The following is a 24,539-nucleotide window of genomic DNA, read 5'->3' on the forward strand; positions in this document are numbered from 1 at the left end:
CACATTATGATTATACTGTTATACTATTATACTATATTCCTATTATATTATATATTATTATACATTCCTCATATTTTAGTTTTCCTATATCGCCAAGTATATCGTTATCGCAAAAATACCCTGAAATATCGTGATATTATTTTAGAGCCATATCGCCCACCCCTAGTAGCTAATACCTAGCATGTATATCTGTAGCCTAATCCTGTGTACACATTCTCAAATGATTAAAATGCTCACTGTCAACCATGCAGCAGGAAATGAATACTGCATACTGGTTTGATTTGTCATCACGCAAACTACTATTAAAAACAGAGCCAATATAGGCCTTATTTATTTAGTCAAGGTAATCCATGATATAACATTTAATATAACATGATTTGAAAAAAAAAACAGTAAATTGATATATGTTAATTGATGCCAAATCTACTGTAGTAATACTAAATTTTACTACATTTGCAGCATTCCCTTTATTTTTCAAAATTTCAAAAGGAAATTTAATTGTAAAAATACTAAATAACAGAAGTATACTGAATAATTGTTATTAAACTTTGGATACAAGATAGATTGTCTTGCTGGTGCATTTTCCTCAATTTACCTTGATTCAAATGGACAAACCTTCAGCAGAATCCAACGTTAGTAAAGCAGGTTTAAGGGAATGTGGAAACCTGCTTTCTGATTGGAATTTGCCAAAAAATGTTACTGTTCATTGGCTAAAGCTGAAACCACAGAATTTGCCATTTTGTGTTGACTTTGCCCACTTATTGGTTGATTTATTAAAATAGATGTGCAGTCTTAGACTAATCTACAAAATAGTGCTTTATAATATGCCTGTTTTCTGTCAGTGAGTTTCTCTACCTGAACTATAAACCCACCCGCTGATTCTCTTATAAGCCCTCAGAGACCAAGGCTAAATCCTTTTTCAATGCATTGATCCCACCTGATCAATACAGCACACAGTAGATCAATTCAAATGCTTTGAAAACCACTATCAAGTGATTAAAGGTCACATGTAAAGATAGAACCGTTTAAACCCCTTTATGCTCGGGGAAACATGAAACGAAACATACAACTCTTACCACAGACCATCTCAAATAACTCCCAGTGCAGTTTGTGGACAGTGTACCCCAATCCTCAAGGGCTGAACGTCACCTTCCAGGATTTCAAACAAAGTCTGTACCTTCTGCTGTCAGTTTATAGTGTTTCTCATAAAATATTGTATGTCTCCCCCACACACCATGCTGCTCCAAGCTCCCAACTTAATGTTCCACACGACTGAGTCCTTGCTCTCCATATCTGTTCATGGAGCTCACTGTAGTCAGAGACTGCATTGTGCTGCTGTGAGCTTTGATTAGGGATATAATAGAAGATAGAATGGTGAATTTAAAGCTGGAGAAGCTACGCTCTGGGATCTCTCATATACCCAAAACAATAAAAAATCTTGTTTCAGGAGTACCAGGTCCCAATCTTTTCTTTTGATATCCTTCTGAACAATTTGATTTGAAACAAATTGCGGTTCCCTTTCTTTCACGCTTGATGCCCGAGACTTTCCAGGGCTGTATATTTTTCACAGTCTCTGTGTTTAAAAATGCCTGGCAGCTCTACTGTCTTTTTATGTTCATCCTCACACCCGAGACTCATGAAATGTAGAGGTTTGACCTTCGCCTTGCCTTGTCTTGTTATCATTGATCCACCTGCCTCTCCTTTCCATCTTGGTGCTGACCTTGTACAAGTGCTTTGCCATTGCGGGCCTCGGCAGCAGTGTTTATCATCTCGCCTCTAGCCCTCTCTGCCTCCTGCTAATAGCCTGTAATATATGCATGGCTTCTGTTGCCTCTCGTGAGTTTAATTAAGCAGGTGCGTTGGGGAGAGAGAATGGCATGGGCGCGTATTGACGCAAGCCGCAGTGATGGAGGAGACTTCAAGGGGTCAGGCCAGGCTGTAGGGGATAGCACGGAGCTACAGTAAGTGGTTAGGGACGTGACCTAGGTTGGGCTCTTCTTCTCTCATTAGAGCTAACATGGATACATCCCCCCCACAGGAAGTTAAGAGCTAATTGGTCTCATGGGGCTGGGTGGGTGGGACAAATGGATCTGCACTCGCAGTGATTAGTCTCCTGTCTTAGCATATTTACCATATTTACAAGCATCTGCTTTTAACTAGGGCAGCATGTCCTTCACATCAAACTCGTTTAGATGCACATGTCAACCATGCAGGCTCTGGTCGTATTTTAATCCAGTAATGGCCACCATTAAAGTTGACCACTGCATACCAGGAACACCCACACAAGAACTACCATTGATCTGACAGATCCTGTTGTCTTGCCATCGCAATTTAATAAAATTTCTTTTCAGAATGTCTTAATTTGTCCATGCGTCCTGCTTCCAGAACTGTTTTGTTTCTGCCTAATATATGTATACACTGATTAAATGGTGTCATTGGAATCTAAAAAAATATATATATATTGCATAAAATGTATTTTCCTTGTATTTTAAGTATTCTGACATGACCTACATCAGATATATCAGTAGACAGAAGAATCCATGCAGAAAAAGTTACAGTATATTTAGTTAACTTTTTTGACGGCAAGTTTGAAGATAGGTTGTTTATTTTATTTTAGTTTTTCAAGTGTACCCTTATGATTTGACTAGTAGTAATATATACGATGCTTAAGGCGTAATATTCCTAATTTTAAATGTTTTGACAAGTATTTTTAATGAATTCTTGGCTATTGGCCCAGTGATACGATGTGATGCACGTATTTTAATACATAGCTCCATTTTCCACACAGCCATCTGTTCTGGGGTCCTCGGGTCCGGTAATAGCTTTATGATACTTTAAATAAATTTGTGCATTGCCTTGTGTGAATTCTGCGTGTGTGTATTTGTATTACATTTGGGATCTCTGCAGTTATTAACTGAAGAACATAAGGTTAAGCCCATATGGTCTTGTTAAGCATGCCAGTAATGTGGGGTTTGAGGCTCAGGTGCTTCTCTTGGCTCAAACTGTTTATTTCAGGGCATTTCCCTCTTTCCTTCCCTCTTTTTTTTTCTCTGCTGATCCACGTCTTCAGGTAAACCCGATAAACCCAGAGAGAACTGGGAGATCTCGCATACTTCTTGCTGTGCTTTGCCACTGTCAGCAGAGTAAAATTAGTTGTCTGAAAAGAGCACAAAGTCTTCATCTCCTATTAGGTAACACTTTTATCTAGTTTCTGCATCTAGCGAGTCACCGACAACTGCGGTGCAAATGGTATCACCTTCTTTTCTGAGCCGTGAAGTCACTGGGAGAGGTGCAAAGGCGATGGAGTCGCTCAAACACTCTCACACAGTGAATGGCCTAGGAGAAATCTCTGACCGCGAGGCTAGCTTTCAGTCTGCTGGAATGCGAGTGTGTAGGAGGAGGATTCCCCTGGCATGCACAAACAGGAGTGTTTACCTGCAGTTATTTATATGGAGAGGCCAAGCCCTGCGTGTAATGCAGTCACAGCATCGCCCGCGGCATTGTGTGGAGGTTGTGTGAGGAACACAGAGACGGTGTGGTATCTCAGCGCCTGCAGGCTAGAGGTCAGTGTGTGAAATTCTCCCACATCAGTGCATGGGGTCCATCTGTGCTGGAGCTGAAAGCACTGCAGATGACCTTCACATCACAACACTGCCTAATAGAGTTTTACCTGCCGTTCCTCACTCCCAAGACTGGGAGTGGTGAAGAATAGCACTGGGCCGAAGACTGACATTTGCTGAAGGTTTTGTTCACGCAGAATTCGAGCTAGATAGAGCATATATTTTCACCATCGGTTTAGTTCATTTCAGCAGGTGTGAGCACAGTAATGACAATCAGGTCCAGGACCAAAACAACCACATTGAGACCCATGAGTGGAGGTAGTCCCTGTCCCATACCCAAAAAACTCTGGAGGGGTTTGTTTGAGTTTGGAACATGATCCAACATTGATTTGACCCAACAATCAGCTGTACTTCTAAACTTTTAAATTAAACTAAGGTTGGCTTATTATCCAAATACAGTAATTACGGCTGCTATGACCAAATTACCATCTTCCTGTATTTACTTTTTTTGCTTCCACCTCAAAAAAGAGGAGAGGTCAAATGGTTTGTTTAGATTTACTTTAGTGCACTAGGGGTTGTTGATGTGTGAAAATAATCCAGTTTATGACCTTACATGTTAATTAATTCAAATTCTGAACTTTTGGTGTGAAAACACACTTAACAAAGCTAGACCATTATTCAGTCTGAGGCTCTGGCAGGAAATGTAGGCTCGATGACACTTCGGCACTCTAGTTTTAGCCATATCAAATTATGACTACTGTATATTTAAATCTATGCATGTGGTTGTATACTAGCGTTCTGTTCTGTGTTAGTTTGTAAGTGAACAGAGAACTGGCTGCTGAGCAACTCAGACACCGAAGAAATCACTCAGGATTTGGGATCTACCCATCCTGTCCTACTCAATCTGTCTACACGGCCCGCTAAAACACCTCCCTCCTCAAGAGGAGTAATTAGGGACAGTGCACGTTTATTTTTAGGCACCTGTGCATCAGAAAAAGCCTGTGTTTTTAAAAGAAAGGCGCAGGAGTTTGGTCTCACTCCTGGGCCCTGCGGTTCCGTGTCTCTCTGTCTCCTGCAGGGAGTCATGTTTATTTCATCAGCCCGGGGCTTTTCTTTTGTCGTGAGATCGCACGGCATATCCGCTGCCTGTCTCCCTGCCACTCGTCAATGGCGGGAGCCATCACGGCTGCTTTTAAGTCTGCTCCCCCACCTCTCCACTCCACGCATCTCCCTGACAGTTCCTCCTGTTATTTTTCCCTTTTTTTGCCTTCTTCTTTCATGGTCATCCCATGTCTGTTCCTTCCAGCGCTCGTCCATTGGCTGGTACTCTGCATATGTCTGCAAGCTCCTTCTCTCTCTTTCTCTCTGTCTCTATCTATCTATATCTCTCTCTCTCCCGCTCTTTTTCTCTCTTCTGAAGAATGCTGCAGCATCCAAAAAGCTAGCTGTCATGCTTTGAGGCCTTGTCACTTTCTCCAAAAGGGATGAGGCTTTCATATCAAGTACTGGGTACCCTTTTGCGTTCCTCTCCTCTCCACCAGTAATCAAAGCCGAGACAGCTGCTATAAATGGCGGCAGAGAAGACAAGGCGCCTCAGATGTTAATGGAAGCATGTAGTCAGTCAGTGGCCCACTAGGGACCCCGCTGGGGGAGAGATGTTTCATCAAGCAGTCATCAACACACCGGATGACAATTAAGATACGGGTGTGGAGTCTTTTGAATACTGCGCTTATGCATTATACACAACCGGATTGGCATGCCGGAACACGCTTTGTTGATTGTTTCCTTGCTCCTTTATTCAGGGACCTGGGTTGCTTGTAAGGTCACTATTTTAGTTCTTCAAACACACTGACAAGTGCTGGTCTTTGAAGATGCATTCTAACAGCCAGAAATGAGGCTTAATGTGCTGTGTGTTATCCATTGCAGAGTTCCACCGTGGAGGTATTTGCTGGGAGCAAAAAGGAGGAGGATGTTGGACAACGGACTGGAGCGTTAAAGGAGGTTTCCAGGCACGACCACGGCCAGTCTGCAAAAGTGGCGGTCATCTCCACCTCGTCTCAGTCCTGCACTGAGCAAGAAGATCAGTCACCAAGCAGTGAGTCCAACAACTCTATTTAATTCCTCTTTGTAACTTCAAATCTTGGGCCCATAGTCACCCTTCTTTGTTTTCTTGCTTGTTGCTTCTGTTAACCAAATACTTTTTCAGAATAGAAAAGTCTGAGAACTGTGGTTTAATGTTTTTTTCAGTAACTTAAATAAATTGTGTGCAATCTTTCACAGTCTAAATGTGTTTGATGTCCAAAGTTTGTTGTTTTAGTGAGATTAGAGCTTTCTTGACATTTTTCTTTTGAAACTCCTGACAAGTCCAGCCAATCAGAGACAGTTCCCAAAGTCCTAGTCACCTGACTACTACATTCACCTGTAAGCCATTAAACTTGTGTATATAGACCTCTCTGTTTGCACTCACTTTGCGTATTGCCAAACTTTTCATTAAGCATTATCTACTGTGGTTTTTGTGTGTATGTTTTTAATTATTTACTATATACAACATATATGCCTTGGCAAAGCCATAGTGGGTTTGTTGGTACGTTTTACTGCTATACTGGTTTTTGACCCTACCTTTCTTATCGGCGTATTTCTTAGCTCTGTCCATGCCTGTTTTGGTCATTCTAGCTGTGTACTTTTTTGTTTTAATTTCTTTAAGTTAAGTTTTACTGTCCCCTATTTAGTAGTAATGACCTTATAAACTGGACAGTTCCTTTATACACTCAGTTCGGTATCACTTTAAAATAAGACTACCTATATAAAGGGTAGATGGTTTACAATTAGTTTATTAATGGTTACTAATTAGGTTGTAAATGCCTTAAAAATCATTAATAATCAGTTATAACACATAAATAGAAAGGGCAACAATATAGATGGCTGTGGGTTCACTATTTGGCAAACAACAGGTAATTGTTGCCCTTTCTACATGTGTTATAACTGATTATTAATGATTTTTAAGGCATTTACAACCTAATTAGTAACCATTAATAAACTAAAAGTAAACCATTTATAAACCTTTTATATAGGTAGTCTTATTTTAAAGTGGTAGCCTCAGTTCTGCATCAACAGAGTAAAAATAAAACCGCTCTGTCAGAGTGACAAGTATGAACAGATCTTGGGGAGACTGTGGTTTTGGCCATGGCAGCATGCCCACTTGGGAGTAGGATCCAGCCTGCAGTAGTTAGCAAACTGAATGAATGAAGGCAACTGGTTTTTAATCTGATATGGAAGCAGTGGGCCAACGTTTCTCAGCTCCGTCATAACCATACTGGCTTGACTGTCTTGTCTATACTGGCCCTGACACAACTGTGCTTCACTTGACACTCGAGTGTGCCGGCCAGCATGGGCTTAATGCCCATTATGCAGCGAAAGAAGCAGAAAAGGTTGAATAAAATGAAGAAAATTAATGTTTTAAAGGCTCTTTTTGGCTAGTCATAAAGGAAAGCAGAGATTTAACATTGGACAGCATTATAGCTTATAGGTTTACCATGTAAGGGGTAGTGGTTGCTCAGTGGTTAGAGCACTGAGCAATTGATGACGGTGGTGTGAGTTCAATAAGCTGCTAGTTTTAGATCCTCGAGCAAGGCCTTTAACCCAATCTGCCTACAGAATGACAATAAAGGCTGCCCACCTGCCCATCTGCCCACCTGTGTCCAAAAAATACAAACGGTAGTTGTGGTTGTCTTTGTCTTTGAATCCTGGTAATGAAGATTGAGTTACAAAGCAATTCATGTGACTCAGTCTTTTTGCGGTTTAGAAACTGTGATGTTGGGTACTTTCCAGGACAATGAAGCAATACTTTTCTTGGGTTAAGGTGGTCTGACTTATACCTAGATATGTCCTGCTGTTTTTTTAATTATTATTTTCAGAATTTAGTCCACATATTGAACACTAATTTTCATAGATTTGGATCTTTGCAAATTCTCCTCCAGTGCCAGCTTCATAGTTTATCTGTGTATTCTGTGTATATCTCCATTCCACTACATGTTTCTCAAACACTACAAAAAGAGTTGTAGTTGCACAAATAGTATCACAAGTTTTTCCCCACTGGATTGTATCACTATCCTGCTTTCTGACAGCTCAGCAGCAAACTGTAAGGAGAAGAAAGAGAAGAAAAATATTTTAAGCAAAACGGGATGAACACTTCCGTTTACACCTGACGAATGGTAAAACAAGAGAGAACGGCAGGCATCTTGGTTTGACCAATCCATGAAATTTGTTGTTGTTAGCAGGGCCTGTCTATTTATAGGATATTCCCATATGCTTGTAGAGAAGAGGTTGCAAAAAACTGGAGGCAGTCTGTCAGTTTCTATTTGCTTTAATCATTGTCGCGCATGCTGAGTGAGGCATTAAGGGCTGTCTAATCGGGAACCGAAGTGATGCATACTGTACCACTCCTCCAGAGACAACCTCTCCATATGCAACCAGGCAGATCTGTCCAAAGGTGTCCTGATCACAAGAGACTGCTAATTTGAGTGGTGTGCTTTGCACTAACAACAACAATGAAATTTCCTAATGTGCTTACTAAAATTGTGCTTACTGAACCATAATAGTGCTTAGAGGTGTCACCATAGAAGTTTCTTTAAGGCAGATAAGAATGGCAGAGAGCTAGAGAGGGGGAAGGTGAGGGCTAGTTCATCTGATGCTTGCTGAGCGTCCCGCAGGCTAAGCAGTCGGAGCAGTGCTGGAGTGTTCATACGCATTTACGTGGAAAGGCCTCTTGTCTCCTCTGATCTTGTTCATTTTCACACAGACTTGCCTCTCCCCTCTATCTCACTCCCTCAGTCTTTGTCAGCTAGTTTAGCCTCCAGCTCCCCTCCCTGTGTAGTCGTTCCCCTCTCTCCCCTGTGTCCCAGGGCCCTGGGGCGACCATCTGCGCTCATCACACTCCTCTCTGGAGCTCAGCCGTGGCACCGAAACAGGGGAGCCCTTCTCTGGAGGGGTCATTTCTTCAAGCTAGGGATGCACCACTCTCATTGGGTTTTTGTCTCATTTTAAACCTTTTAAAAGTATCAAAATGTACTTTAGCTACTGTCAAATGCTTTAGAAAATACAACCACCAACTTCCTAATGTTGTGTCTTGTGTCAGCTTTGAGCCATCAATAATGCGTGAACTCTACAAGCACTCTGAAGGTGTCAGAGATCTGTAGATGTCTTTAGCTCTCTTTTTAGGAACAGATTATTTAAGTTAGGATCTCAGTGGTCATCAGTTCTGGTGACCAGGACTGGTGGGTTGTGCTGGTTCTCAATTCTTGAAGCAATTTTGGTCTGTAAGTACTGACCCCTGCTTATCGGGACCTTCCCACAAGATTACCCTACTGTCACCTACACATCACAATTTGCCCCGTGTCAAGGGTTATGTTCAGACTGCTGGCAAATCAGACGTCTGTGTTAAATCAGATCTATTGAATTGCATTTCCACACTGTTATTTGCAAGTGTGGCAAATAACAGTTAGGGTGTCCTCAGCAACTATTCTTTGCCAATTTAATACTCACGTTTCAAACCACTTCCGAATGTGGTTTATTTGGTTTCTGGCTCCTCAGACTATTACAAATCAATCAAAAACTGACTGTTCACTCACTCACATGTAGATCAACCCCTAGAAAAGTTCCACTTTTGTGAAAATTTTCCATATTATTCTAAACATATGTAATCTGTAGGTCCTTGCTAATACTTAGGGATTCACATGTGCATCTTAGAATTTAGCTGGGATCTGATGAGTTAAGCCAATCACATCGCACAATTCTGACTAAAGTAGCCAAGAGTCTACAGAGCCGAACAGTTGATTCCAAGCATTTCCACTCTCAGAGATGCTGGCGAGGAGTCGACTCCGACTCCCGGACACGCTGTGGACTATTTTGGATTTAAGCACGCGGCAGCATCACACACGTGCCATACCAGCTTATGCTCTACATCACACAGCCCATTTCCCTGCAAGGCGCGCGTGCGGCTGTGTGTCTGCATTTGAAACGGGAGGTGTTATCTCCATGTTGCAGCTTTCTCTCTTTCTCTGCATCACATGGCTGGAGCAGGTGGCTAAATGTCTTCGCTAAAAGCTGTGGGATTCTCCCCTAGAGGAGCTGGAGCCCCTCGTCTCCCAGATCCGGCCCTGTCTCTGGGACTCTGCTTGGCCCCTTTCGAGTCTGGCTAAAGCACACAACCACACAACAAAACATCCCATCTCTCAAAGCAATAACTCAGAGGCTGTAACGATGACCCAGACATGGTGCATTCCAAACAGGGCATGGTGAGATTGCAGTGCAGTGTATGTAGTGGACATTTGTTATGGCTGTAGACTAAACAAACTGCTAGTCATGAACTGCTACTAAAAAGGCGGAAGCTGAAAGGGTTTTCTGCTGCATTGAAATCTAAACGCAAGATCTTGAACAATCGTACTTTGTGGTTTATGATTTGAATATTGCAGTTGAGGCAGCTGTCATCATAGCTTAATGAATTACTGAGTGATAAAATCACAGTTCCGCCCCTCACAATGCAAAACAGTTGCAAGACAGAGAATAAAGGAACTGTACTTCACTTTTCTCTTGTTTTTATCATTCCTGGTGTCAATTTGAGAGAATTAGTCCCTAGTCCTTTATCTCTCACACCTAAACGAGGTAATTAAAGCCTTCAGGGACATGTGAATATATTGGTCTCAGGTGTGTTAGATCTGAAATCTCCAGGGTTGAAGATGTCCAGAACCAGAAATGTGCACTCCCCTGCTAAACACATTAAAAGGTACTTGATTATTTATTTTCTAGTGAAAGTTTTTTTATACTAAAAACATTGAAGTAAATGTATTGGACATTAGTGAGACATTTGTTTGCAGCTGGCTCCAGATTCTGTCCTTTGGAGGTTTGGGGTACACACAGCAAAACAGATACTGTTGTATTTCTGTAGGTTTCACTCTCAGACACTCTGACCATAATAATATATAGATTGTCTGATGTCACCTGCACTGTAAAAAAACATTAATAATCAACATCATCGATTGTTTATGAAGCTTATCAGCTCGGGCGTGGAATCCACAAGATCTCTAAAGCTCCCCTGTCTTATCTGGCACCAAGATGTTACCAACAGATCCTTTAAATCAAGGGTGTCAAACCCTTAACTGCAAATGCCCAGTGTAGCTGCAAGTTTTTAGTCTAAACAACCAGTAGCGCACCAGTAGCTCTGAGTAAAGTCCTATAAATTTTGATGATGTGAGGCCTCCATATGCATCAGTCTGCCTGGGCACCCCATGCTTTGTTGACCAGTTGTTCTGCCTTGGAGCACTTTTTTGGTTAGATACTGCCCACTTTATACCAGGAACATCGTTTTAAAGAGGTTTTGACCCATTTGTCTAGTAATGACAGTTAATTTGGTTCAAGTCAAAGTGTTTCAGCATCCTTTTTCCTGCTTTTAACACATTAATTTCAAGAACTGACTGTTCACTTGCTGCATAATATGGAGATCCACCCCTTAATGGGTTCCATTGGCCTGCTCATATATTTCGTATTATAGCTCATCAATACACAATACACACATAATTATGTGGGCATTTTAAGCATAAGCATAACAAGATGCCATAGTATCACCTATAATCAACTATGTTTCCTACATTTCTTCAATTATTATCTCTTCCCTTTTATGTTTGTAACAGCAGCAGAACTGAGTGGAGCCTTTCAGTAGTGTGTGATCAAATAGGTGCTTCCGGAGCCCTGTGGTTAGTGCTGATACTGCGGCTTTAAAGTGAAAGAGAAACAGAGGAGTAGTCTTAACTACCAGATAATGCACATGAAATACATCTTGGAGTACGAGAGGCAGGCAGACAGAAGAGAATAGACTTTTAAATGCCTGTTGGTTCTTTGGGAACCTGACCGAGAGGGTAAAGGGGGTCCCTCATAAACACATCCTCTTTTTAAATGAGCGGAGATAGCACAATTAAGGTGCAGAGGAGGCCGGTTTCACACAGGAAGCACAGGCTAGGGGAGGAGTGTGCATGTCTGAGACCTGAGTGACCACAGCCAGCAAAACCAAGCAGCTTTTCTAACTGAAACTTTAGGTTAAGTTTATTTTTATACACTGTTAAAGACAACCCGGCAACTGAGACACTGAGAACTGAGAGAGTACTGGAAGACGGAAAGTAGGAAGCAAGGTGCCAAGTTGAGCGGAGGAGTTGAGGTGGTTCCAGACTGAACATCCTGATGTACAGGCCACCACCAGATCTCAGGGCCCATCCAAGTGGTGAGCACTTCTTGTTTGTCCATTTTTGAAACACTGTGAAAAGAGATTGTACATCAGGCCTAGGCTTAATCTTTGACCAAACAGGTCTGATCTAGACCAGGAAATGATAGAACATGACTCTTTATCGTTTTCTTGGTTTACCTAGACCAGGTGTCTTCAACCCTGCTCATGCAGAGCTTTGTTTTTATGGTCCACATGACTGTAAGAACTTGCTCTACTGTATATTGAACAATCTATACATCTACAACAAAGAGCCATGCACTAAGACCATGAATAGGTGAAGTGAAGAACATTGATTTTCTGGTTGCAATGGCAACTTTCAAGATGTAGACCTTTAACACATCAACTTCAAGAACTTACTGTTCATTTGCTAATTGAGAACATCTTCAAAATAGCCAACAGGTCTTGTGGGGACTTGCTACCAAAAGTGCTCCCAGGAAGGTTGTGAACTTGTGAAGCGGCGACAAAGTCATTGGTGCTAAAGGTTAATTGATGCTCATGGATGCCCCACCTCATAGATATTGTATTAAAGTGTAGGTAGCAAATACCAAATTTATACTCGAGAACCAGAAAAAGTTAGCAAAAGCAGTAGACTGACTGGTTTTCATATTATATTTGGCATTATTTCATACATTCGGTTTGGGCCACTTTCCATAGTATACCACTCAACCTGGGATTTGCACATGCGACTTGGGCGGTTTGCCATATTGTACCCGGCAACCGGGGTGTTTGCATATGTAGCATCACCATAGTGTGCCTGGATGTGAGCAGCGCATGTGGGCCAGAATTGGGCCTAAATTTAAGAAGGATCCATCTCAGGCTAGTTACCCACATGATTTTTACTGCCCAGTCCAAGGGATATTCCTTCACTGAGTCCAATGATTCTGGGTGGGCTTCAGACCCACTTTGCCTCTAACCAAAACAAAAAGGATGAGATGGATGGATTCTGAAAGTAGAAAAAGAGAAAGAGAAGAACCTCCTGAATGCAGGTTTAGCTATATCCTGAGTGTGGTGAGTGCTGTTATTCTGTGGTACAGTTGAGAGTGAAGCAGAGACAACCATTCGACAGACACAGCGGAAGCTTTAATGTTGACAGCTGGCTATAAATAGAGTATCGGCATGCAAACTACTGCTTCAAACATCTCCCTGACCAGTGCGTACGTGTATGCTTGCGTTTGTGTGAGTGAGAGTTTTAGAGAGAGGTAGAGAAAGGTGGAGGAGGTGGAGAGGGAGAATTCCTGAAGGTCATTAGTCTTGTGTTTGAATGATTGCTGGGTAAACAGTGAGGCCGTAAGCTCTCTAAAACAATAGAGCGGTGTCTGCCGGCTGGCATACCAAACAGCTCGTGTGTGAACGGGAGGAGAGAGAGATGAGGCCTTTTTAATGTGGTCGAGGCCACTCTTGTATAATAACCCACTCACAGAGCAAACACACACACACACACACGTAGACACACACTTGTATGCATGGTTGAGTGGTGACTGAGAAGTATTGTTGGTTCAGAGGTTGAGTGGGCAGTCTAGGAAATTTCAGCACATCGTTTACACATTGTGAACATGTGTATAAGTGTGTGTGTGTGTGTTCCATGCTTTTTTACTTGTTTTAATACATTTTTGGGACAAACCTGTCCTGACAAGGTAGAAATATAGATATGGACTCTGTGCTGACTGAGGTTCTGTTTATGTGTTTATATGTTAACATCTCATATGTGGTAGGCACTTCTTTTTTTATATTACTCATAACATTAAAACCAAATGAACAACATAGATTATTTATTTACAGTGGCATTCATGGAAACATGGTTGTTCTTAATTGTGGTTCTTCCTAGGATCCTTATTATTTGGTTGCTACAGAATACTTCATAATGGGGACACCCTATAAGATGTTCTGACCCAGCTGTCTACCCATTAGAGATTGGTCCTTGTCAGAATGGCTCAGATTCCAAGACAATTTTACTTGCCTCTAGCACTTTAAGAGCTAATATACTTAATACTTTGTATTAACCAGACAAGGGTTTCTACCAGATTTTGAATCACTTTCATAAGACATGCATTGAGCAACATGGGTTTTAGCATTGACAAGATGTTGGATGATCACCCCTCTGGCCCATGGCTGGCATTTGGCCTGATGCTAAAAGGCTAGTGTAAATCTATTACAATATATTCACATCTGTGTCAGCAATGGATGCCACCTAAAGTAGCTGAGTGCATTTGTTAATTTGTAGATCCAGGTGCCAATGGAAGCAGACAATCAATATTCACTGTTATGGGTTTTCTATCGTCAATGCTGATTGGCTAATTAAAGCAACATAACATTAATTAAAGTAAGATTCAATGTTGTCATGGCTGGGGTGATATGCAGAACATGTATAAACATATCACAGCTGCAATGTTATTGTAATATGGCACCAAACATGTGGAAACATCTGGAAAGAGGAAAAAGTCCAGTGAACTCTCCTTCCACTCCATCTCCACTGTGAGGTTCAGGAGAGTAGACCACATTTGAGTGACAGTGACGAGCTAGGGCTGCTATTTGAATTTGAGGGTGTATGTGTGTGTGTGTGTGTGTGTGTGTGTATAAGGTGATTAAAATGCCTCTGGAGACTTGGCTATTCTTTGAGTCTTATGGCAGTGTCACTCTTGGTAGAATGCTAATACTCTGCCCTCCTTTTTCCATGGCACTCACTGTCTTTTCTGAAGAAGTAAGGGAGTATGAGAGTGCATACACAAACAGAGCGTGTGGAAGCGTGTGTGAGAGTGTGTGTAAGACTTTTTTTTTTCCTTTTTTTTCTGGTCAGAAAATGTACTGTGGTGCGCCATAGCCTGAGGTTAGAGGAATTAGGCAGGAGACAGTGGCTTTGGCCCAGAACCAGCACTATTAGACTCACACAGGGTGGTCAGGGGGGTTACGCTCCTTGCACAGTGAAGCGTGTGTGTGCATGGGTGGAAATGTTTGTGTTTGTGTACAACGCCTGTGTGTCTTTTTGTGTGTGTGTACGTGTGTGAATAGGATGAGGGTTGTGGCATGAGGTTTCTGTGTGTTTGAGTGTGTGTCAGCAGCAACAGTATGCCACAGGTCCAGTCAGAGGCAGTTTGGTGGCTTTTAAAGTGGTCAGGTTGATCTAACGCATCCAAAAAGCTCCGTTCTCAGTCATTTTTTTTATCTACTGATTTGATCCCTTTTTCTGTGGTAGCACAGATCAGCCAATCAGTGATGAAAGTTTTTCCTTTGGTCTTAAGTTGCTTTCACATCCACCTTGTTTGGTTTGGAACTAAAGGCTTTTCCGATTGGTTCAGCTAAAAGTATTAGATATGAAATGGGTTGTGAACCACAATCTGGACCAATGAAACAAAATTTGGTTCAACCAAAAGAAGTAGTCTCAGTTTGGATCAACTGAACTGTGATCTGGTTTGTTTGCAGTGTGAAAATGCTTTTTTGTTGGTTTAGGCTTTTTTTTGTTGGTACTTTTCAGATTGGTTCAGCTTAAAGTATTAGATATGAAATGGGTTGTGAACCACAATCTGGACTACAATTTGGTCCAACCAAAAGAAATGATCTCAGTTTGGATCAACTGAACCGTGATCTGGTTTGTTAGCAATGTGAAAAGACTTTTTTTTGTTGGTTCAGGCTTTTGAACTGATTGCAGGAAGTTGAGGCTGGCTATTCTCATCTATAAAACAATAGAAGATAGAAGAAGAAAAGAACCACTGTTGTGACTTCCCTTTTTGTGCATGTACATCACATGGCAGTATGGGTACAACAGATTGTGCTAGCAATTCCTGTATCTACTGTAACTGTAGATTAAGCTTGTTTTATAAACATAATTCAACGGGCTCCAATGGTCATCTGACAGATAGAATAATAGAATTCCCATAGAACACCTGGTAACAAAAGCAACTGGCCAAATTCTACAAAATAGACAATGTCAAGCATAGGGCCAAATGTATTTATACAATGTAAAAAAAAATGTGATGCAGGCCTTTAGATGGCTGCATAAGCAAAGATTAAACAATCAAAAATACTGGAGGAGCATTTCCATGGAAGACACTTCCATTCAGGAGAAAGGGATGGCTGTTCCTGTTTAAAGCGTTTGTTTTTGGGGTGTGTGGTTTTCCAGCGCAGGCTCTGGCAGGGGGAGTTTGGCAGCAGGAAGCTATAGTTTAAGTCCACCAACTGCAGCGTGTTTCACAGTGAGTTTGGCAGTGGGTGATTATAGTTTGAACTCTAAGCCGGCGTTAAGTCAGACTGAACTGTCTCGCCACACTGCATTTATCAAACTGCAGTTTTACTGCATGACAACCTGCTTTTTTCTAGGAGATGTACTGTCATAGGATGAGCTTCATCATGCTCTTAGCTGGATTCCCCTTTACTAATAACTAATATTAAATAAATCATACAATCTTAGAGTACAGATCTAACACAATCTTGAACCTACTTCAGAAATTAACCTGCACCTTACTTTCCACTTGTTACATGTTTACATGTTTACATTCTCAGAGGCACGCGTTCACTTTACTGCAAAAATGTTGTAATTGCACTACTGAATTTTTTGCACTTTTTTCACATTTCACTGCTCTAGATAATTATGTACTTATTTGTAAATAATATCCATAACATATAACTGTTATCATGTACACGTACATATTTCCATCCTGGATGTAAATTTAACACCAATTTGATATTTATATTTAGTTATTTTGTTATTTCTTGCTTACTTGTATATTTTCTACTTTTATCTTTATGCAGCATACTTGGTGAGGAGCAATTGTATAAGGAAACTTATTTTTTACTGTGCACATGACAATAAACTCTTGGAATCTTGAATCTTGAAGCAGATCTGAATATACCATTCATATCCTTTGTTTAAGAAGAAAAAGTGAAAAGTGAAAAGCAGGTGACCCAATACTTTTATTCATATAGAGAGCTACTGTATCTCATCTTGTAGTAAAGGCCAAACAAATCTCTTTTTTTCCAATCAAATACAATTATATTTGTATATAAAGATGTTATAACAAAGCAGCTTTACTATTAATAGGGTCTGAGCATCTTTTGAGTAAGCCAGAGGCAGGTAAAGCTTCCTCAAAGCATGTGAAAGAGACCTGGAGAGGAATTGAGACTCAAAAGAGGAACCAGTTCTCCTCTGGTTAAGAATGGATAGCACAATATATAACAAAATCCCCATTGGGAAATGAATGTGGCGCTGTGGTGAGTAGAAATGTTCAAAAAGTCTAAACTTTTATCCTGTGGAGATGTTTCCTTCAAACATCACTGCATCGTCTGAGTTTCAAAGTTCAACAAGAAATTGGACTTTTACTGTATTTAGTAGATTTGAGGTAGATTTGAGGGTTTTGCCAGCTTTCTGTGATTTTGACTAGAAGTAATGGTGGTCTTATTCATCTGTAGAGTAAGCTTCAAAAGAGTTTTTGCCTATTTATCACTTACTGGAATGAGTGGCTGAAATTGCATGTTTTTTTATTTCATCAGAAGGTTCTGTGTTGTTATTTCTAACATAAATTAATGTGTTGAGTCCAAAACATGAGCACATTTTGCAGACTTCTTAAATAGGAAATCTTATTATATTAGATAATAATTAGATCGATTAGAGGCTACTATACGTGTAGAGGCTACTATAAGTTTTGGGAGTGATCCACGCCCTCACTCCTCCCACTTCCTTCCCTATTTAAACCGTCACTTCCTCTCTACCTACTCATTGAACAAACCTCGCACCCACCTCCTCCCCATCTTCCTCCTTCTTTAATTTTATTCTCTTCTCATGTTTCTCTTCGTGAGAGTTGGGGCTTTGGCTTCACGCTTTACAACGAAGCTGCCCCGAACTCCATCCCAATACTCTGAGTTCGCTCCCCCTCTTTTCTTCTTCTCTGCCCAGTCAAGGGCATGGGTCAATACTAGCAAATGTACATTTAAGTCATACATTTTTCACTTTGAGTTAATATGAAGGTAACAAAATGCCCCTGAGAATGGCTGGTTAAGATTCTATTCTACTATTCTATTTTTTATCACTCCCAATATGAAAGCAAATAGGGGTGTGCCATTTTATATCATGAACAATATATTGTGACATAGTAATAACATGATTTTTAAAATGCTTAACGTGATAATAGAAGTATTCCGTCTCAAAATTCTATCTATTATTGACTCTGAAGTTTTAGGAATCCCTTTTATATAATTGTTTATGTTTGCATTTTATATGCATGCATATACATATTCTGCACTTTAGTATTTTGGTTGCATGATTTAATTTGTTGCATTATTATTATTGTAAACAAAATCAAAGTATTTGGATAAGTTACTTTTGTTTTGTTTCAGTGAATGTTTAAACACTGATTTTGTTGCATTGGAATATTCTTTAAATGAATGTGTCATATCACCAAGAGTATTGTACCTTGAAATATCATAATATTATTTTTGGATCACGCTTAATGTACAAGAAAAAAAGCTCATCACACATTAGGGACTCATGCTTTTTTAAAGACTATATAACTATTTTAATGACTTTTCAAACTGTTTTTAGACCTTCAGAGATCAAAAAACTGGCTCCAGTCTAAAGCGCTGTGATCTATGGTGCAGTGTGGTTCCTGCCCAGTCTGGTTTGAGAGACCTGAGCTGTGTATCAGATAAGACTGTTTGCTGGGAAAGGGGAAGTTCAGAGGGATGATTTAGCCCTTTCTCTCACCCTTGCTTTTCACCTCTAGACTGTTTAGTCCACTCCAAGTTCTGCTTTTCGTTTGGGTGGAGCTGCTTTTTAAACTGTCTTTTACCTCACCACACCCTCTTACACTTTCTATTACTCATACACTCTCCAAGAATGGAGTATTTGTACTTCTTTAATACTTAATTGCACAAAATAGTACCTAAATACTAGTAGTTTGGAGGATTTTACTTGACTGTTACTGAAACTGAAGTTATTTTATAAGTGAGTCTGGTTTTGACTAACTACTTCTTACTTTCACTTCAGTATAGGTTCTCTGTATCTTTACTACCCTTAACACAGGTAAACAATCAAGCATTAGTCATGCTAGAGGTCTGCACGTTCACAAAACCACAATTTTGAGACACAACCCGTCAATGCAGTTGGCCATGGCAACAAGAATGGCTTATAAAAGCTTATGAGACTGCAGCAGTATGTGGATGAACTTTGTCCTGTTGGAACAGCTCACAAAACAGGTTGGGCCACTGGTTGCAGGGCCTCATTTACATAAAGTTGGGCTGTTATAGAGGCTGCAATGAATGTATGATGTGTTAAACAAACAAAAGATCTTGATTTTTGGATAGATCTTATTCCTTCATTGTATCGTATTGGTACTGCACTGTCCTGTCTGTTAAATTGTCTCTTGTCTGCTTTATTTAATGTATTTATTGTTGGGTTATAATTTTATGTTGCACATTCGTTACACGTTTGCACTTTATGTTGTGTATTATATTGTTGTTCTATGTTGCACCATGTTTCCAGAAGAACATAATTTAGTTACACTGTGTACCTGTACTCCGATGTTATGACAATAGAAGCCTAAAAAAAAGCGTCCTTGGGTTTCTAGAAAGGCGCTATATAAGTTGAACTTCATTCATTCATTGACTTGACTATAGTGCCTCCATACACCGAGGGTTGTTGATCATCACCACTAAAAGCAGGACAAAAGCAGGACTTGTTAATCCTTGACAGTCTGGCACAACTTCCCACCAACTTTCATGCCTATTTGTTGATTTCTTGTGGTGCTACTATATTTTTTTTCAATCAGTTTATATATTTGACAGTATTTCACATGAGAAAACATAAAATCTTTGTTTCTGTGGCTGTGACTTCACTACTAGGGGTGTAAAAAGACTTGTATTCTTCACGAAGCGCCACGGCAGGGGGGGTCACGGTTCGGTTTGCATAAACTCACGCAGAATATGCGGTACGCACACGCCCTCTCTCTCTCTCTTAATTTTATTCTCTTTCTCTCGTGTGTGCACCCTCTATAACTCTCTCTCTTTCTCTCTAACACACGCACCCTCTCTCTCTCTCTCTCTATATATATATATATATTTATATATCTCCCTCTCTTACATGCTCTGTGTCCTCTTTCTCTCGCATGCGCACCCTGTCTCTCTCTCTCTCTCTCTCTATTTGTAGTTTAAGCAGTTAAAGTAATGCTGTTGTTTTTGTTTTTAATGAAGCGCCACAATCAGGATCACTGTTTTTGTTTTTTTCCAACAAGATATAAAAGATGGAGTCTCTCATGATGACAGTAGTAAAGAACCCTGGTTTTAAGCATTTAATAATAAAAAAGCTCAAGCCCCGTTACAACATTCCATCCCATTCCATTTTTTATTATGAAGTTAATAAAGGTGAGGCTATACAGAATGCCCAGCCTCTTTATTTTTTTCTTTCACCAACCATACCAAAAACGTACCGAACCATGGGGTTTATACCAAGGTGTGAACTGAACTGTGCCTCTTTTCTGCCACTGCAAAACCCAAGCGAAGAAAAGTATACTGCATGTGTGTGTTTTTGTGTAAGATGTGTGTTAAACTGACATTAGTATTTCCAGTGTTGGCAGCGACAATCAGTCACCTCTAATAACACCTAACAAACTTCTGTCGCATCTTTTTCTGTCTCACACACTCTCACACACTTTTACACTTGCATCTTCCTCTTCTGCTCCTTCACACACCTTCTCACACATTTCAGCGCTTAAGCAGAGAGAGTGTGTGTGTGTGTGTGTGTGTGTGAGAGAGTGTTTGTGTGCAAACCACAAAGGAGTGTCCCATTAGTTTATTTAGAGGGATTCCTTGAGAGCTCCTGCTTTGTTTGCCATGTAAATCACTCTCTGCGATGTGGCTTGCAAGCAGGCTTTGAACTGCAGACACTTTTAATTAATGTAGGCTAAAAACCCTGCAAACAGCAATTAAACCTCCCCAGCTCTGCTCGCCTCTGCAAAACAGGCCGTCATTAAGGCTGCCGGAGCTGCGTCAAGAACACAGGCGCTACCTTCAGCTTCAAACGCATGCAGATCCAGCATGTGAGAATGCAAATGCTTGTTAAGAGGAGGAACATAGAAGTGCCTAGAATCATATATAAGACTGGATTTAGTAGATCTTGTCAGGGGTCATCAGTTCTGGGCCTGGAAAGTATAAGGGGTAGCACAGATTGGTGGGTTTCATGGTGAAACATACCTAATTAACCTGGTAATAAGGTACACTGCAACAGTGTGAAGTCTGTTTCCCAACCTTGACCCTACTATTTCCTCTTTCATGACCCTTATGCACTAGAAGTCCATACAGTCCATACACAAATCAGCAAGAATTTTAAGCCACTGTTAAAAAATAATAATATTGATTATCTGGTTGCAATGTTTCAATTTCTTTCCAGCAAGCATAACAATCTTGCTTTATTTATTTCCTTTGGGATAAATAAAGCATCCATCCATCCATCCATCCATCCATCCATCCATCCATCCATCCATCCATCCATCCATCCATCCATCCATCCATCCATCCATCCATCCATCCATCCATCCATCCATCCATCCATCCATCCATCCATCCATCCATCCATCCATCCATCCATCCATCCATCCATCCATCCAAGAGACAACTGGTGAACTGTCAAATTTGCTTTTTCACTTTATTTGCGTCTGATCTAAAGCTTTTGTTTGCAATCTACAAAAAAAGGTCAGAGACTGGAACCCTTTTAAGGACTTATTTGCTTAAATTATCTGCTGTTAACATTTTTAAGTCTGTGTGTATATTGGTCTTTTAAGTCTTAATAAAGGAATAGACAGTTGACCTTTGATCTGATTTGATTGTGCTTCTCTATTTACCTTTATTGATCATCACTATTGATTATAATCAGTCTTACCACTAGAAAATCAATGCACTTGAATAACCCCTTTAGATAAATGGATAGGAAAGCATTGAGGTCTTGCTCTGTTTGTGTCCTGGCCTAATAATGCTTTATATAGTTCTATCAGAGAAGCCTGTTTTCCAGCGTTCTTACAGTATGTTTAAACAGATTTAGACCTTATATTCCTATAATGAATTCTTCTGGTTCAGCCTCATCTCCTCTTGTGTTAAATTCTACTTTAGTGTTTGATCTGAATTATAGTAGCAGGTGTGAAAGGTGCTGTTAAATAGGGGTGTGCCATATCGTATCTTATGCAATAATAAGATAACATTTTTTAAATGTCTTGCCATATCACCCACCAACCCCTAATTATCACATCCGGGTAAAGGAAAAATTCACACTGTTCTCATTTCCCATTATATATCTACTAAAGACAGATTATATCTGTCCAGTATCATTTATTTTACTTCAGTCTTGTATATATGGAGATATATGGAGTGCATTATTAGTATCATGACATTCTGGATCATTGACTTCTGTTACAAATCTGATAAAATAATTGTATTTTTTAAATATCTCAGTTAGGGGTGTGACATATATCGTTGCTGTCCTTTGAAAAACACTTATCTCCATTTTTGTCGATTTTTAGCTTACTACAAAATTTGAACAGACAAACTGATTCTTACACTGTGCCAAAATTTCTTGATGAACAGCCCAATATAAACTCTTCAAAATGACCTGAAATAAACTCTTTTTACATTGACTTCCATTAAAAGTTTACAAGGTTTTTTCTCTCTCTTGTAAAGTTGCTCTTTTGGAGATAAGTTTTTTTCATTGGACAGCGACGATATGAAATGATGAAATGTAATTGCAGTAGTGTATTTTTAAATACTTATTTAAATTCAAAAAAGTGTTTTGTCATATCACCTAGAGTATCGTTAACACAAAAATACCATGAGATATCATGATATTATTTTAAGGCCATATCGCCCACGACTACTGTTAACCATGGTGCAGACCAGAGGTCCAAAAGAGGAGGTCTTGGTCCAGATTAACTGAACCATGGTCTGGTTGCCCTATAGTCTGAAAACTGCTGAACTGACAACATTCTACTAAATGATTAGTAAAGTTGTAACGAGATGCATCCCACATAGATGAAGACGATAGGACATAGCAAAGTTCACATTACAAACTTTAATCCAGATAACCACTCTTAAATTTGAGTAAATAATGCCCTTATGCTCTTTATCTGGTCCCCTGCCTCACTCTCCTTGCAGTACACAGACAGGCACACTAAAGGTTGCTGCAGTGCTAACAGGGAGATTTTTAAAATACTCATTTATGAATGTTTTTTCACTTGAATATCAGACTTCTTTTTGCTCTGATAAGAAAAGGCCAGAACGGGAGAGTCTGTAATTCTGTAATTAGTCCAAGAGAGACAGATAGAAGAGGAGGGTCTTCCCTGCGGGTTCTCTTGTACTGTGTGACTGCAGTGTGTATCAGTGAGTGAGTGCAGCAGTGTCGCTGTGTTTTGTTCCACTCAGTTCCGATCCTCTGCGCGGTCCCTGCAGTGTACGCCGCTGTGGGCGATGGGGAGAACTGTGTGCCTTCATCAGGCTCCCACCAGGCTGCTAATTGTTTCTTAATACAACCGTGGGTTAGACTGGGGTCTGCAATCCAAGAAGAGAGAGTTTTTTAGAAGCACGCTGACATAGAGTAGAGCTTAAATCGGGCCTGATGTTCAGAACTGATCCTGAAAGGAAATTTTAAAAAGGAAGGTGCTATAACAGGCCCACTAACATGTCGATTTCAGCTCTGAGCAGGTGTTTTTAGAGCAGTAAAACATGCATGGCTTTGAGGACATTTAAATTACTTATATAAAATCTAGCAAGACATCCAAATGCACTGACAAAAGTCATGAAAATGACAGTTTGTAAACTGATAAGGAACCTTTACCTCAGGGAACAGCTTTGAAATGCTTTTACCTGTTGTGAGGTGTTATCTTGTTAGTTAAGATGCCTGCCTGCTGTCTGTGTATGGATTTTCAGATCTCAGCTGTAATCAGCTAAACGCTTTGATTAGAAGGGGTGTTCCCAAACATTTGGACATACACTGACGTGTCAAAAATGATGGGACAACTCAAACTCTGTTATGATGCTGTACTTCAGGGGATGGATTAGGAATGCCCACACCTGTATAAGTTGTAATGTGTTAGCTTGTGACTGAATTATAAGAGTGCCAGGTGGATGGACAATTCGATTTCCAAAGTTATGCAAGCATTTAACATTCCTTAGGTATTCACAGTGTTATATATATATATATATATATATATATATATATATATATATATATATATATATATATATATATATATATATATATACAGGGAATACATTAAAGAAGGCATTACCACCCACAGTAGAGAGCAGGTTGCATGGTAATGATTGTGATTGGCAGCATCTGGCTGGAAATGTCCATGCAAATGGACAAAACAAGCCAGTCTGGTCAAAATCAAATCCACATTCAAAACGGAATGCCCCACATGCATGTCTCACAGGTCAGTGCACCATTGTTTAGCTTTCATTGGACTTTAAGCCAGAAAAAAGTTTTTGGACCCAATGCGAGTTCATATCTCCTGACTTTTGGCATGTTATATTCAGTGCAGATGACCAACATGCATATTCCATAGGCCAGTGCAGCATTCCTTAGCTTCTTAGAGTCTTCCATGGAAAAAGAAATTGGACACATTATTGTCCATACAATAATGGGTCAATGGGCCAGTACTACTTTATATCCCTGACTCAGTGCAGAAGACCCACATGCATATTCCACTGCCTAATGTGCCATTTTTTAGCTTCCATTG

The 24,539-nt window shown here is 40.2% G+C and overlaps 1 protein-coding gene across 5 annotated transcripts in view; it reads left to right on the top strand.

Moving 5' to 3' along the window:
- The window catches only part of gse1b (Gse1 coiled-coil protein b), a 332,945-nt gene that overhangs the window by 96,341 nt on the left and 212,065 nt on the right, over positions 1–24,539 (top strand). For 4 of the 5 annotated variants that reach the window (XM_015604469.3, XM_007244000.4, XM_007244001.4 and 1 more), the window contains exon 2: positions 5,487–5,655. In XM_015604469.3, coding sequence (XP_015459955.3) covers positions 5,487–5,655 — 169 coding nt within the window. Of the gene's footprint in view, positions 1–5,486; positions 5,656–11,566; positions 11,830–24,539 lie in introns of those variants that run through there. The other variant, XM_049483693.1, reaches the window with a different exon arrangement.

This window comes from Astyanax mexicanus, chromosome 9, assembly GCF_023375975.1.
Source record: "Astyanax mexicanus isolate ESR-SI-001 chromosome 9, AstMex3_surface, whole genome shotgun sequence".
In the NCBI taxonomy this organism is placed as follows: domain Eukaryota; kingdom Metazoa; phylum Chordata; class Actinopteri; order Characiformes; family Acestrorhamphidae; genus Astyanax; species Astyanax mexicanus.